This window comes from Corapipo altera, unplaced genomic scaffold (assembly GCF_003945725.1).
Source record: "Corapipo altera isolate COAL_440 unplaced genomic scaffold, ASM394572v1 0, whole genome shotgun sequence".
In the NCBI taxonomy this organism is placed as follows: Eukaryota; Metazoa; Chordata; class Aves; order Passeriformes; family Pipridae; genus Corapipo; species Corapipo altera.
This window is the reverse complement of record NW_020884872.1, coordinates 24,518,485-24,534,045: the sequence shown is the minus strand read 5'-3', so window position 1 is coordinate 24,534,045 and position 15,561 is coordinate 24,518,485. Positions and strand designations below refer to the sequence as shown.

General features: G+C 44.1%; 1 protein-coding gene across 3 annotated transcripts in view; it reads left to right on the top strand.

The window, feature by feature from the left end:
- CARS2 (cysteinyl-tRNA synthetase 2, mitochondrial) overlaps window positions 1-15,561 on the top strand; it is a 36,675-nt gene that overhangs the window by 18,268 nt on the left and 2,846 nt on the right. For all 3 annotated transcript variants that reach the window (XM_027639913.1, XM_027639895.1, XM_027639903.1), the window contains 5 exons: window positions 2,107-2,173; window positions 6,704-6,842; window positions 8,862-8,985; window positions 10,863-10,961; window positions 14,417-14,677. In XM_027639913.1, coding sequence (XP_027495714.1) covers window positions 2,107-2,173; window positions 6,704-6,842; window positions 8,862-8,985; window positions 10,863-10,961; window positions 14,417-14,677 — 690 coding nt within the window. The remainder of the gene's footprint in view (window positions 1-2,106; window positions 2,174-6,703; window positions 6,843-8,861; window positions 8,986-10,862; window positions 10,962-14,416; window positions 14,678-15,561) is intronic.

The window sequence follows — 15,561 nt, the reverse complement described above, 5'->3', positions numbered from 1 at the left end:
ATTTTTATATCCCAAGCTTTGCCTTTTGATACCTTAAAACAAGCTACTGTTTTACTGTGTCCCATAGTCTGGTGTAGGGAGTCTGTAGCAGGGATGCTTTACCAGGTTTGTATGATACAGCTGTGCTTGGCACTGCGGTGGCTCCCGTGATGGCTGATGCCTATTGCTAGAACAGAGTAATTTCCTTCCTTTAGACAAAGCTTGGGGAAGCTGCTTCAGCACATATGTTCCCCTTTGCCCTCTCAGAAGACTTAATTAAAATCCCTTTAAAAAGAAGTTCAATATGAGCTGCTTTATTTTTAAGTCTTCTGATGCTGTCTGGGTACAGTTAAGCCCTGTTTCCCCATAGCTCACAGTTTTCATAGAAATCTCATGAGTCTCAGCAGGTGTTGTGGACAGAGTGGAGAAATAACCACAAATGCAGTGAATGAAGTTAAAATTGACATACAAAAATGTTCCCTTACATGTCCTCCATGGTGGGACTTGTGCTGAGAAAACTTAAGACTTCAGGCCTGTCTCTTTTTTCCTTGTGGGTCTCTGCTTTTCATGTCTGCCCTTACACATGGCTGACAAGTATTAATCCTTCCCAGTAAGTGATTTTCAGTCCAGTGAAACATTTTTTTCCTTTATAGCTGGCTTGCACTTTGAAAGTTAAGCCCTTCAGGAAGTTTTTATACCTGTTCCAAAAGAGAGGAAGTCTGTCCAGGACAAACCTTTGGCCCACCTGCATTTCAGGCTGTCACCTGGGATTCTTTAGATCCAGCTACCCTGTTTTCCCTCCCCTCCTTGTACCCTACTCCAATTTTTTCTTACCCTTTTTTTAATAACTTAATTCTGACCCCCAAAATCAAACAGATTGTGATAACACAGGGCCAAGCAACCTGCTTGCAAAGAGCTGTGATACTTTTTCTGGTTTTAATGAAATCTAGAATTGTTTTTTCCAGTTTGGATGGTCCTTTACCAAATTTGAATTCATTTCCATACTTTACTCACACTCTACCTCTTTATATTAGTGTAAAGCTTCTGGGCACATTGGATACACTCATTTATACAGAGTTTATTTTTAAAAAACCCACAGCAAACAAACAAACTAACACCCCAAAACCATCAGAATCACTGTATATTTCTTGATTTTCACTGCCTCAGTTATTTCTGTTTGCGTTTGAGAGGCATCACATTGCTGACGCTGTGCTACCTTTAGTGTTCAGGCTGGTTTAGTCTGGTAGCAGAAGCTGTATTTCAAAATATGAAATGTAAGCAAATGACACTTTCCATATTTTCTCACTTGTACTGACTTCTTACGATTTTTGATTTTCATGGCACTTCAGTGATCACAACCAGTTTGCAAATTAGAAAAAAAAAAAAAAAAAGTGGGAATGCAGTATTCACAGTCAATCTGCCACAGTGTCCAGCCTTGCTGAGAGCAGGGTTGGAAGTGATTGAATGTTTTGTCAGTGTACCTTCCAAACATTTAAATAGTTCTTTATACTCTTAATGTAAATTAATTATACTAGTAGTAATAGTAATAATTTCCTATTTACTGGAGTAAATTATTTGTGAAGCTAGATAAATATTAGAGTGAAATTAATTAGACTTCATAATTAATACAGATTTTTTTTTATATTGCTAAGATTTATATTTGCTCATTCCCTGTTTTCCTTCATATTCTAGTCCTGCAGAAAAAGCACACTTATTTTCTTTTTCAAGAAATCTTCTTTTTTCATAAAGTTTGCAAAACTCAGGAGCTTTCATTTCCTGTAAGATTGTATTCCAATTTTAGTCTGATAATTTCGCTTCGGGATTTTTTGCAAAGGTCTTTATACAGTTGTATGTTTGATCGTAATTGCAAACTAGTTTTCACTGTCTTACATTGGACATTGTGTGTGTATTTATAGCATGTATATGTATGCATAGCTGTCTTAAATGGAATTAGATTTTATTTAGTTTAGGCTTTAAACCAGTGTTAGAATTTAAAGATTTTTGCCTATCTTAAACTGCAAAGTTATGTTACTGTTCATGTTAGTTTGTCTGAAATATGCTGTGAAACTAATGACTCCTGAAGAAATTGAATAATGCTAAGGCTATCTTTTTGTTCATGGAGTTTAGGATTTCCTGAAGAAATTTTCGTCAGATCAATTCAGGATGTTTTGTTTGCGCGGCAGATACAGCTCAGGTAAGGACAAAGCCCCCTATTTGTTCCTGGCTTTCCACACAGGCTTTCCAAGCTGGTGATGCGGAGGTGGAGTGAACTCTCCCTGTGGGGCCTTGCAGTTCCCTTTCAGTGGGTGGAAAGGTTTTGGTGGTGCTCTGTGGGGCTGCTCTTTGGCTCACATTTAGAAAAGCATCTTTCCTGAGCACAGTACGTAACCATTCATCTAAATACCTTCCTGAGCTGCACTTAATTGTGACTCTCAGTTAATTGCACTTTCAGTTAATGAATTACCTCAGTCTCTGATTTGCTTCTGCTGCAGTTACTTGTATTTCAGTCATGATCAGCTGGTTTTGGAGACATATCTAGGTGGAGCTTTGCCTTACATTCCCGTAGGGTATGACAAGGGCTTGCTAATAACTTTTTATCTCCCTGCTGTGTTCTCATTTTTTGTCCTGTGGAGTTACTGAGTGTTCAGGCAGTTCTCTGGTGCAATGCAGCTCGCTTACACTAGCACTTGGTAACCTAATGATCAGCTTAACCTGGCAGACCCTGCTGGTGGGGAGAAGTGTGGGAGATTTTGTCAGCTTCCTTGTTTACCCTTTGGTGTTTCCAATAGGTAGATGATACTTTGAACTGGAAGAGGTTTTCACATGAGTAGTGGTTTTACCAGTTTATTGGGGCCTGCCGAAAGCAGATGGTAGTGCCCTCACCCCCAGCATGGCAAGGGAATGGTGGAGCATGGGTGTGGATAAGGCTCTGGGGCTTTGCTAGTGTCCATCAGTGTGCTGCAAGCCTTTACAGATGTGGAGTCGTTGGACTGAGAAGTCTTTTTGCTTGTTAATAACTCCAGCTGCTTGCAGGAGGCATCCGTCTGATATTCCTGGTGGAGCCTCCCTCTCCTAGGACAGCCGAAGGCATGAGGAGTGCCATGTGTCCCTGAAATATATCAAAGCATGGGATAGTAAAGAGAGAGGTGGTCATTAACTTCTGATTTCCACTGTGGTAGGAAGGGAGGAGTGCATCCAGCTGGGAGGTCTGCTGCAAAACAACATCCCGTTTGGGGGAGGCAGTGGGTTGGTGGTGTGCCTGGCTGTTTCGGGATGATGCTGCAGGGCAGTGGCAACCCCTGGCTGTTTCCTCTGGGTCTCTGTCAGCAGATGAAATATGCCATGGACACATAACAATAGCTCCCTGGCTGTAGCTGGGGGTACTTGGGAGTCCTGAACAAATGTGTGTTTAAAACAAAAGAAGGAGAAAAGGCTAACATCTACTACACCATCAGATATATGTATGTCATGTAAACAAGGGAGAGTTAAATGGCTGTTAATTCCTAAGCTTGTCTCAGGGCAAGGAATGTCACTGGAGCCCTACAGGGAGAGCTGCCTGCAGGCCTTCTTCACTGCATGTCAGCTGGCTGCATTTGAACCTCTTCCAGAAGGACGTGACCCTTTTTTTTTTTGCATTAACTCTAGGTTAAGCACCTTTCTGTGATAATAAAGGAGGGCTACCTGTGCAGAAATAGGCATCTTTGATGAAAGGATACGGTGGTGTTTTATCAGAGTGTAGTGCCAGTAAGTCTATTGGCAGATGAGGGTTACTTGGAAGTCTGATGCACTTGCACCTCCACCTTACAAGGCTGTGGGTGTTATTACTGCCCAGTAAAGAGCAAGTCAGTCCCTGCTGAGCCAGTATTTACTGTCCTGCCTGTCAGTTTGTGTCCCTGCTACCATTTCGCTTTGGCCTAAAGATAAGTTTACTGCTCTCCTTCTCATCTTGCTGTCTGCTCCTAAGTGTTTTTGTTAGAACAGAGATCCCAAGCACCTTCTGTTTGTTTCTTAAAAGGTTTTTATAGCCTAAACTCGTCAGCGATGGTTCCCGCCACCCCTGCCTGTTAAGGAAAGTGTTTTGTAAAATGCAGGTTTGGCGGGTCAGGTGATGTTGCCACACTTGTTGGATTGAGCATGTAAAAGATTTTTGTAGGCTTGTGGGGAAGAGGAGAAAAGTCAAAGAGAAGAGGCTTTGATGCAGGACATCACCCTTCCATAGTGTGTTTCTGCTGGAGGTCCCCCATGCTCCTTCAACCTTTTTCAGGCTGGTGGGGCAGAGCTGCTTGGCATGAAGCTGAGTTCTGGGGGTGTTGGTGATTATCTGGGCCTTTTGCTTTGGCTGATGCCCCTGGCTATTCCCTTCTAGGCCTGAATCACCACCCTTTGGCACACCTGAGACTGTTGGGAAAAGGTCGTTCCTAGGTACCATAGGCAGCAGCAAAGTGACCCTCCACCAGTGTGCCTGCCAGGTGCTTCTGGGTGCAGCTTAAAAGGGGAGGTGCCATCTCTGAAGCCCTATGGGACCCCATTGTGAGGCAGTGCTTTTCCTCTTGCATCTCAGCAGCAGCAGCTTTGCTCTATGCAGTGATGTGGAGGGGCTGTGAGCCTGCTGTGGGCAGTGGGGGTTCTAGCTCCAGAATGCTCTCCTGGTCACCAGAAATCTGTGGTGATTTTGTGAACCTGAGTGAACTGCAATGTTTTGACCCCTCTGGTCTGTAGTTACTCGTTGATGCTAATAAACATAGGTTTTGTACTTTGATGATGCAGTGATGATGCCCTTGGTGGCAAAGGAGGGAAGGAGTAGGGACTATGGTGAAGGTTTATAGAGCTGGGCCTGCCCCTGCTGTGCTGTGGGTTTGCAGTGCCTGCAGGCAGTGGTTTAGGAGAATGCCCTGAATTGGGGATGAAGAATGGCTTTAATGAAAGCAGGCTTCATGAGGATAAACTTTCATCAGGTATTCCTTGCAGAGTTCCTGTAACCAGGGTAATCACTTGAGCAATCCTAATGTATATAGATGATCTCTCTCAATATCTCACTGTTTTGTAGAAGCCTGTACGTTGGTCATTTTAAAAACTGAGCAAAGCTTCATTTTAAAATCAGTGTTAATGAGGCAGTAATGCAGATTTTTAATTACACACAAGTGAAAAATCTGACAAATTCAGGTCCAGGCTTATGCCTTAGTTATACTGGGGTAAATCGGAGGGAGAGTTGTGTTAACAGTTGAGCTTCCTTGGAATTTGGGCTAACTGAACTGAGATCAGGTCTCACATCCAGCTACTTCTGTCCTCTTAGATCTGTGCCCTTGCTAAGACTGTCTGCCCTAAAGAGTCTGGGCAGTGTTGGGTCACTGCACAAAGCAGTTGGCTGTAAGGTGAGCAGAGGTGAGGTTACTGTGGGTGATGCTCAGTACTGATGAGAATAGGAATATGCTGCAAGCAGTAATTTGGATATACCTTATTGCAGAGGTCCGCTATAAAATGTTGAAGCAATACAGCACTGGCGATGTATGGCTCTGGTGTGATACTGTGGAAAGGAATTAATTTAAATTTAGGCTTGTCCTAGGTGGACACAGCTTCCACCAAAGTCATGTGAGCTCTCTTGTGTGTTGTCCAAGACCTCTTCTATAGAAAATTGCACATTACTGTACAAATTAAGAAAAAAGCCTCCTGCTAATAGCAACTCACAGTAGAAATGAGAGGGAGCCAGTCTAGCACCTGCACTTCTGAGGGCGCAGGCAGGTGAGAGGAGCCTGCTGAACTCTTAGCCAGCAGGAGTGGATGCTGGTTATTCCCAAAGTGGAATTGCCTGCTGAAGCTAGAGTCCTGCTGAATGCAGTGTAGGGGTTGTCCGTGTGCGTGGATGCCTGGTTAGTGGTGTGGCTAATGTTGTTTTTCCAGCTGGAGGAAGAGAAGCACTGTAAGGTTAGGGTGCAGCAGATCTCATCATAAAGCAGAGCTTTGCTTTGGAGGCAATGAATCATTTACTTTATGGTTTTATCTTTCCTTCCAGTGACTTTAAGAGGCTTCAGTGTGTGTAAGTTGGGTGTGATGAATCCCATCCCAGATATGCCCTTATGAGTTTCAGCAATTTGTATTTTCTCTAGTAATTGCTTCTGCAAACTGGTATGATCAGTTTAGCTTTGATATTCTGAGGGAATTGTATATCTAGTGAAGAAGCTAGGCCACAAAATTTAACGTTCATCTAGATTTTAGATATTGGTGAAGAAGCCCTTTAACTCTTAAAGGTTAAGCCTGGATTCCTCACAGAGTAAGTAGTGAGGGTTAGGCCTCTTTGGAGGTCTCCAAATACAGATTATGTCTACCTAAATTAGAACAGGAACAAAATTAGAGGTATGTATTTCCATCTTAAATCTAGGGAAATGCTTAGAAATATACTAAATCCTAAAGCTTTGGATTAATAACTTTGCAGAGAGATTCGATAATGGGAAAAAAAAATTAAAGTCAAATAGTAGTTGCTTCAGTCAACTTCCAGATTCATTTTTTTGAGTCTAATACCTTTCCCATAGGTAATACTTTGTCATAGGTAGTGATTGTTTTTATATTGATTGAATTCACCTAGTGTCCATGAAGAATGTGCAATTAATGGTAAGAAAAGTTTGCTGTACAAATAATAACAAACTTTTCCTTCATCTCAAAATACAGTTCTTCTGTATGATAGACAACATACTCTTCATCATAATGCCTTAATTTCTTTTTTTCTTAGCAGTAGAATTCAGTGACAAGAGCATGGATGATGCAAAGAACCTTCTTCAGGCAACCTCCTCATTTATTACAGATGCAAATGCATATATAAAAGGACAGCTGGTGTGTGACCCTGTTAGAGAAGACATACTGTGGGAAAGGTAAGCACACCTCCTGTTTCCTAAAGACTGTGATTGTTTGAGCAGTACTTTGCTGACAGGTTCAGAAGGCTGACCAGTGTTCTGATTTCTGTTTAAGAAGCAGGACAAGAAGGACTGCAGCAGTCTTCCTTCCCAGCCCTCACCAAGGGCAGCTTTTTTTTTTCTTCTCTTTCTAGCCAGCTGCTTTTCATTATAGTCTACCACACTTAGTTCATTGTGTTTTTAAAATCTGTGTTATTTGTCTAGTGTTCCTGTCCTAATACAGGCATCTTTACCCCTCTTGAGTGATGTAGAAGGCAAAGCTATGGCAGTTGTGAGGGTACCCAGTTCATAAGGAGAGCTTAGTGCATTAGCGACTGGAGAAGAAAGAGAACGACGGAAGAGTAACAGACCTTGGGCACGTGAACTCAAAATCAAGCTGGCTGGCACTGTGGTGTGCAGAGGAGGAGAGAAGGGGTTACTAACCAAGTGTCTGGGGGCAGGGATGTCACAGGGAAGGAAGAAACTGTGACTCTGACAGGGGTGAGGAGAATCTTCTTTGGAGTCCCTTATGAAAACCAGATCGTCTTCCAGGATTGAGATGTGCTCTGTGGTGAGTGCAAAGCTGAGAGGAGGAGCACAGTGCTCTGGAGTCTGGGTGAGAGAGGCGCTGAGTGCCCTGAAACAAGTTAAGTGTAGGCAGCTGTGGGACATAGGATCAGAGGGGAAATGGTCTGTGCTGTAGAAGTGAAAGGCAGCTTCCGTGTGCATTGAGCACCTCACTGTTGGGGAAGCTTGTGGCTGCACTGACTGGGGCTTGCAAAGGGCTAGGAGCATGTTACAGGGAAGTGGAGTTGAATTAACTAGCTGTGGTATTTGACAAAAGCAAATCCTTCAGCAGGAGGCTGCAGGCGATCGTTTGGTGAGAGATAAGGCTGAGAGACCTGAAGAAGTTGGAATGGATTGTCAGTAGGGGATGTGTGGGAGGGCACAACTTGTATATTTGTAGGTGTAAAAACAACCAATATGTAACAGAGCTCTTAATTAGACAAGTGTTAGATACTCAGTGGAGAGGAGGAAGCTTGCAGGAAAGAGTGTTGGGAGGAATGAATTAGGACAGTAGCCATCTGATACCTGAGGGGAGGCAGGCATTCTACGCAAAACCAATTCAGAAACAGCAAAATAAGGCTCAGGAGAGCCCTTGAGAGACACTAGGATAGCTTGAGGTTCTCCAGCTAACCTTGCTCCTTGTGCTTTATTGGGAAACAGCATCGTTGGGTCAGTGCTGTTGAGCTCTGGTTCGCCTGACTGTGTATGAGAACAAGCTACCAGCAGCTGTTTGCAGCTCCCCATTTATTCCTGCTGCTCTCCTCACCCTCCTGCTGAGAGTGGCTGCAGCTGGTGGCACTGGTTTTGCAGTGATGAGTGCTGGTTGCCTGCTGGCTTTTGGGGCTGTGTACACAAATGGTCCCACCAGATCTTTCCATCTGGCCTAAGGCAGGTGGAGTCCCAGGGCTGGGATTGGGCTCACCTGGAAAACAAGGAAGCAGCACCTGATTCTGAGATGGATCCTGACAATAGGATTCCTAGCCAACCCCAAGACAGCTCTCTTGCCAGGCACTGGAGTGATGCCTGTGATATGGCTTTGGAAGAGAAGCATGCTGTTAGCATGATAAATGGGCTGCTGGAAAAAAACCCAGAACTTAGCAAGATTTTTGATGTGCTTAATATCAACCTCATTTTCCATCCGTTTTGAAATTATTACAGCAAACTTGCTCTATTGTTTTTGGTTCCTGTGATTAACCATGTATATTTATTGAATGGATGTAACACTTTGGATTTTGACATGCATCAAGTTTTTCCCCTCTCAGCTGAAAGATATATTCTCCCTGATCAGTGTAGCGTTGCCCATCACAGGACAGCTAGGAAGGAGGTGACAGTGTCCTTTCAATGACTCCCTCTAGCTGAATAGCTGATGAATTCAGAGTTCTGCTGGCATCTTGTTTGTCTTATCTTAAATGTTACCTTTTTTTCTTGAAGGCTAGCCAACACAAAAGTAACCGTGAAGGCTGCGTTTGCAGATGACTTTGACACCTCCAGGGCTGTTGCAGCAATTATGGACCTCATTCACCATGGCAACAGACAGCTTAAGGCTGTTACTAAGGTAACCCATTAGGATACAGAGATCAGAAAATGACAGCTGTCCACTGTCCTACTGTTTAATGCAGACAGATTAGTTTATTGTTCACATAAGAAACCAGCAGAAACAAAGCTCCATAAATTGTTGACCGTAATGGAGCCTATTTGTCCTGACCCTATCACAGGAATTGCGCACGGGTATTGTTTTGTGCTTCGTTGTGTCCAGACAATGTTTCTTTCCTGCTGCCCTATGTTATTTATACCTAAGGTTTTTGAAAGGCCTGAAGCCATTGTGGCATGCTGCTAATTTTGGTGTTCTTACCCTGCTTCTTTGCTTAATATCCATGCACAGAAATTAACCTGTGCATGGATATTAACCTGGGAAATGGGGATGGGGGCTTGCTGCAGGGGCTTTGGCAGGCAACCCCAGGTACACGGGGCAGTCCTGGGGATGAGCTCAGCTTTGGGGACTGAGTGGCTTATGCTGTTGGCACATGGTAACTGTGGCATCAGCATTCCTGCATGAGTCTGTCTTCAGATGACTTTTGGCAAATTGAGACCCTGTTAAGATCTCTTGATGCTGACACAAACAAGGTAGCTGGAAAGGGCAAGACCTGAGTGATAAACACAATCTGAAGCACTTATGGGTCTCTATTTACCAACAACTCCCTTTGTCACTCAAGGCAAGCACCTCAGCCTTGTTGCTGTGTTCCTTGATTGCTGGTGTCATCTGTTCACCCTGTTTGTGCTGTAAAAGAAACATTGAGTACATGGTAATAACTGATTTTAAGAGAGAATTAGCCTGTTTGTTTAGAAATCCTGCCTGCTGCTGGTCCTCTTTCGGCATTGGCTTTAAATTCTGCCCTTACCCTTACCTTTACAAAATAACTCTGAGCAAATTCACTCCTAAATACAAGTAACCTCATTTTGTCAGTCATTTCTCGTTCTCCCCTGAATTCCTCCTGCCAGTTCTTTTGTTGAGAATGGGATGGGGTATTTGTGGGGCAGCTGCCTTGGATTTCTGGTCAGGGTGGTGGAGCTTTCCTGGGTACAGCGCAGATGTTGGAGTGTCCCTGTTACTGGCTCTGTCTGTAGTTTTTCTCCTTAAGAGCTGTGAGCAAATCCACATAATTACTTATTCCTCTCTTTAACCTTCTTGCCGTTCTTACCTTAGTGAGCATTTTCCTGTTTCTTTGTCTCAGTGGCCTGCTCCAGCTCATCCCAGTTCAGATCTTCTACAGATTTTAGGCTATGGTTTATGTCAGGCCCTAATGAAGATGTCGGATAAAATCCAGTACCAGCTGTTAATTTACTTGTGTGTGTCATCACTCTTATTTTTTAGGCAAGGCTTAGTCCCTTAAATTGCTCCTCAGTCTATCATTTAATCTTGATTTTATTGCTGCTGCTGCTGGTTTCTGGTGCTACCAGGGCATGACAAAATACCATACACTATCTCTAAGAGGTCTCCACATTGATCACATCAGTAAGACACTCAAAGAATGATTTTTTTTTTTATCCTTTATACTATAGGTGCCCATGAATCTGGGATTTTTTCTTTTTATTTTGTTGCCATACACATAGCCCTTTCATGCCCAGAAGTGCTATTTTTATGTCTAATTCACTGCAGACATGTAATGCATGGCAGCTTCTCAAGCATCTCTTGTCCTCACTGCGCAGGCTGGTGATAAGCTCTTCCCTTCCCTCATTTATTTAAATCTTTTCCCTTTGTGCTGTGAGGTGCTTTTATATCTCTGTAAGATTAGCCGTCTGGGCAGGTGTTCCTGGTGGAGGTAGATCTATATAATTAGTAATAGTTTTCCCCTGTGGACTAGGCTACAGAGAGATGCTGGGTTCTGTAATATGTATTGACTGGGCAATCTCTTTTGAGTGTTTTTTAAACAGGATGCTGGATCTCCTAGAAGCTCTGTTGTGTATGGAAGCATTATTTCCTATGTAGAAGGTTTTTTCAATGCCCTTGGGATGTCCTTTGGAGAAAGACAGGTATGAAACATCTCTTCTATGTGTTCTAGTATATGGGAGCAACTCCAGTGTTACATTTTATAGAATGCTTTCCAAAAGCATCAGATGTGACAAAGTAATTGATGGTTTTAGTAAACCTTTCTGCTTCCAGTTTCTTCTGTGATGTCTTAGGAGAGTGTGTGAGCAGGTGGAACAAAGTGTGGGCTTTTTTCTTCTCAGAGGTACTCTTGTGCAGCTTCTGCACCAAGGGTGCTGTTGAAATCAGTCTGAGGAATGAAATGAGAAAAAGTTGGCATTAGAGGCCTTTAATTTGGTCCTGTTATGTGTCTGGCTTTCCCCCAGCTTTTCCTTTTCTTTCCGATGGTGGCACCCAGGTTGGCTTCAGTAGCTGTGTGAATATTTGCAGTTGTGACCCCCTTGCACAGAGCAGAAGCTGAGGTCCCACTCCTCTACAGAAAGCAGGGGTGGGGGAAAGGGGCTGCTCTACCTTGAGCCATGGTGGGGTGTGGGGAGGGGAGTGCACTGAGGAGCGAGGGGGGCCCCCTTACATGTCTAATTCATGGAAAGACAGGAGTGGGGAGAGAAAAAAAGGAGAAAAAGTTCAAAGCAAAGTACTGAACAGGAAAGAGAGTTATAAATATGGAGGTGATATCCTGATGTACGGAAGGGGAGCATTTAAAATGACACAAGATGTTGGAGAATAGCAGGTTGTTCTGTGCTCCACTCCTGCTCAAATATGGAGTTGAATACCAAGAAGTGGACAGGTTTCTTTAGAGAAACTGTTCTGCAAAAATTTATTTTGGGGAGGGAGAGAAGAGGATAAGAAAATGTAAATAACATTATTCATCCTTTGAAAGTCAGGCACTATAGCGATAAATGTGTTTATTTACTCCAGTTCTTTAAGTTTGCATCTTAATTTTTAGTGGCATAAGAAACACTTAAATTTTTCTCTAAGTTGGGTGGTAAAGTCATTCCTCCAGATTCGGGGCTGCCTGTATGCAGGTGTCTGATGCACCTACACATTTTTCCTGAAACAAGTATCTGAATGCTTTTCTTTGTTGTAAGCTGTGCTAGTTTCTCTGTGGCAACAGGATCAGCAGAAGATGGTGGTCTGAGGAAAGGAGGAAGGAAGGAAGAAAGCAAGCACATCAGACTCTTTTCCGTCCCTCTGTTCTTTCAGATTCCAATAAATTAATCCATCAAAATCTTCATCAGAAAGGTTCCCATTACACGTTAGTAAATAAAATGGTGCAAGCATTGTTCTCTGACCTTGAGACCAGCCACAACAGCTCAGCATCCCACCTTTCTTGCCCCTTAGCCAGGTAGCCCCAGGCATGCAGCTGTGAGTCCCAGCATGTGGGCTGTCTGGGAGAGAGCTGGCTGGCCTGGCCACTGCTGTGCCAACAGCTTAGTGTAGAAGATACAGGGAGCAGTGTTTGGGCCCTCTTCATTTGGATGTTTGCCTATAGCCTGTGGGTCTGTCTTGCTCTTGGGCTGGCACTCATCTCAGCTAATCAGCTGTACGGTCTAATGTAACTGCTTGTGCTTCTGAAGTTGTCAGTGGGGATGCTAAGGAGTAGTTCATCTTAATCTGGTGGTTGTATAAAATAAGACTGCCTGTCTCTCTCTGCATTGGCAAGAGAAGGATCTTAGCCCACAGGGAGTTAAGATGAATCCATCAAGAGATGATGAGTGGAAACTGGCATGCCTGTTTTAGAGCTAGGAAGCACGGGTGAGGGCTTTTGCTCTGCCAAAGAGTGCTGAGAGTATTGCAGGTGCAGCTGGGGCAAACTGGTGATCATCTGTGGGGAAAGCAAGGGCCAAATTTCCATTTAAAACTTCTTGCAAGCTCTTTGGATTGGTTAGTACTGCAGGAGAAGAAACTGGAGATCAGTCCTGAGGGGCTACACAGTGTATTATATGGAAATTGGATCAGTTCATCTCCTAAAGCTGCCCCTCCTTTTGCAGGATCTCACTCCAGTATGTGCCTGGTTTGAACTCCATCAGTAGTGTTTGTAGAGGCATGTTTGCTACTCCCATCATCATTTGTCTTTCCTCTCCCTTCTGTGTTTAAGCATTTATCCTGCTCTTTTACCTGCCCCAGGTTACTATGGAGCATTTCTGGCACTTAGATTTATTACCTTCTTCAGTCTCATAAACCTTTTCTTTAGCATGGTTACATGTTTTGAAAGCTTGGGGAATTTGCTGCATCTCATGCTTTTATCTTCAATAGCTTCTCCCTCACCTTCTCCTCCTCCTCTTTGTTTGTCAGTGACCTCTGAAACTGCTCCCTCTCCTTTCCATCCTGCTGTTCAGTGACTACAGTCCCCTCTGGCTTTAATTACTCAGCTGCTCTTCTGCTCCCAGATGAGCGTTGCTGGCGGCAGCTTCACCCCCCGCCTTGGTGTGTTTTATGTTTCACTGGTCTGTTGGCTGCTCCCCCTCTAGTGTCTTAGTGATAAAATACCGCAGTGGCCTTCTCTTGTTTATTGGAGGTTCATCCTTTTCCTGCCCCTTAGGAGTTTGCCTCTAATGAGAAACAGGGATGGTCTCTCTGCCAAGAGTGAGACCAGGAGCCTGGCAGTGCCAGTGCTGAGGAGTGGCCTTTCTCTTCAGCTAACTCCCAAGCTCCTGTCCTGGCAGCTGTTGGACCAGGACTCTCTAGGAGGAGCAAGTCTGTTCTCTTCTTGAGGCCTTGACCAGCAAGACTTCTACCAAGCCAGCGGGGGCTGAGGAAGCTCGGAGCTGGCTGAGGGAAGGAGGGGGCTTGGATACAGCCAGAAAACACCCACTCACCATGTGCAGTGGCTGCTGCTCTGTTGGGTTGAGTGGCTGTAACTTTGGGCAAGGTGGATCAGGTGAAAGTTCTGTGGATTTGGGGAGATTTTTCTGTTGATGCAAGGAGAAAGGATAGACTAGAGACTTAAAGTGAAAATACTTACTTTTTCTGGTTTGTATTTCCTGAAGAAGGCCTGGAGCTCAAAGGCAGAGTAAAAGGCTGATGCATTTGCGAGGTCTTCGGACTATTACAGCCAAGGAGCTGTCTGAGCCTAGTGGCTGGACTTCTCTTGCTGTATTGGATTCCTGTTGCCAGGTCTTTCTTCCATTAATTTGTCTAACCCTGTTTTAACTTATGCACACTTTTGGCATCTTGGAGGTTTTCTGTGGTGATGAGTTCCACACTCAGGTTATGCAGTGTGTTATGTTCAGGTCAGAACACTGTGCTGACCTCCAATGTAGATGCTTTCCTGTGTAGGAGTACACTGAACTACTTCCAAATGTGACTCCACTGTAACTTTTTGTCCAGCATTAGTCCATATATTCTATATTAGTCCATATTAGTCCATATATTCCAATATATGGAAGATGTACAACCAAGAGAGGTGATGAGGCCTCAATGTGTGCTGCTGAGTTGGGGTTGATTTTTTTTAAATACCATTCTCAGATGTTTGTAAAGCACGCTGTTTGATTTCTAGGTGGCTGTGGGAGGAGACAATTCTGCAGTGCTCTCTAATGTCCTTGACGAGCTTGTGAGGTTCCGCACGAGGGTCCGTCACTATGCACTGGCTCTGCCGGAAGCAGCAGATGCTGTGCCAATGGAGGGGCCTCCAAGAGTTAATGAATCCAAACAAGAGCAGAAGGAAAAGAGGAAGCAGTTAATGCGGGAGAGAAAACCCCTCCTGGAGGCTTGTGACAGTCTTCGTGAAGACCTTGCTGCCTTTGGAATCCAGCTAAAGGTAGAAGACAGTAACCCTCTTTGAGAGACTGTTAATCACTTTTTGAGAGAACACTTATTTTTGCCCTTTTTTCCCCTTCATCAGCTTTCAGTGTTGTTTCCTGCTCCCTGAGTGACTGCAGTAGCAGGAGGTGGAAGTCAAGCCCTTGTCTGGCTGTATTGCTGCCTTCTCTTCTGCTCCCCCTCAGCCTCGTGTCTCCATGAAAGCTGTACCTACTTCTGCAGTTACTAAGGGCATGCTGTTTAGCCATTGAAAATCTAATATTCAGAAATCTCTAAGTTGCCCAGGTTCAATCCAGAAGGAAAGGTATGAGTAATGTTTGCAATCTTAAAAAAGATTGCAAAGGAACTGGGAAGTGAACTGAGATGACTTATAAAAATAACGCCTTCCTTCTGCCCTCTCCAAATTCCCCACCAAAAATAAGTCCTCATGAGAAAGCCTCTTCCATCTTCAGCAGCTCCATTCCCAACTGTTCCTGAGCCACAAGTACTTTGCTGATTCCTGTACCACTCCTCTCTCCATCCTGGTTTCTACTTTTAGCCTACACCTAATACCACTGTTCTTTTCCGTTACCTCAGTGGCACCTCCTGCTCAAGAGAAGCCCATCCATTGTATTACTGCCTTCTCCTTGTTTCAAGGAGCTGTGTTGCTTCTGTAATGGCCCTGCTTCTTCCAGTTCCTCTTGTTCACTGCCCTTCTCACCTCTGCTCCACCCATTGGTGGGTCAGTGTTGCTCCTCACATGCAGACAAATCCTTGTATTCTCTCCAGTGTCTTTTTCCCTCCCTCCAGTTTATGCTGCATATTTTTCCCTCACTTGGGAACTGAGCCTGCCTAGTCTGCTTCCATCTTTTTGCTGGTAGGGATATAAAGCACAATGACATC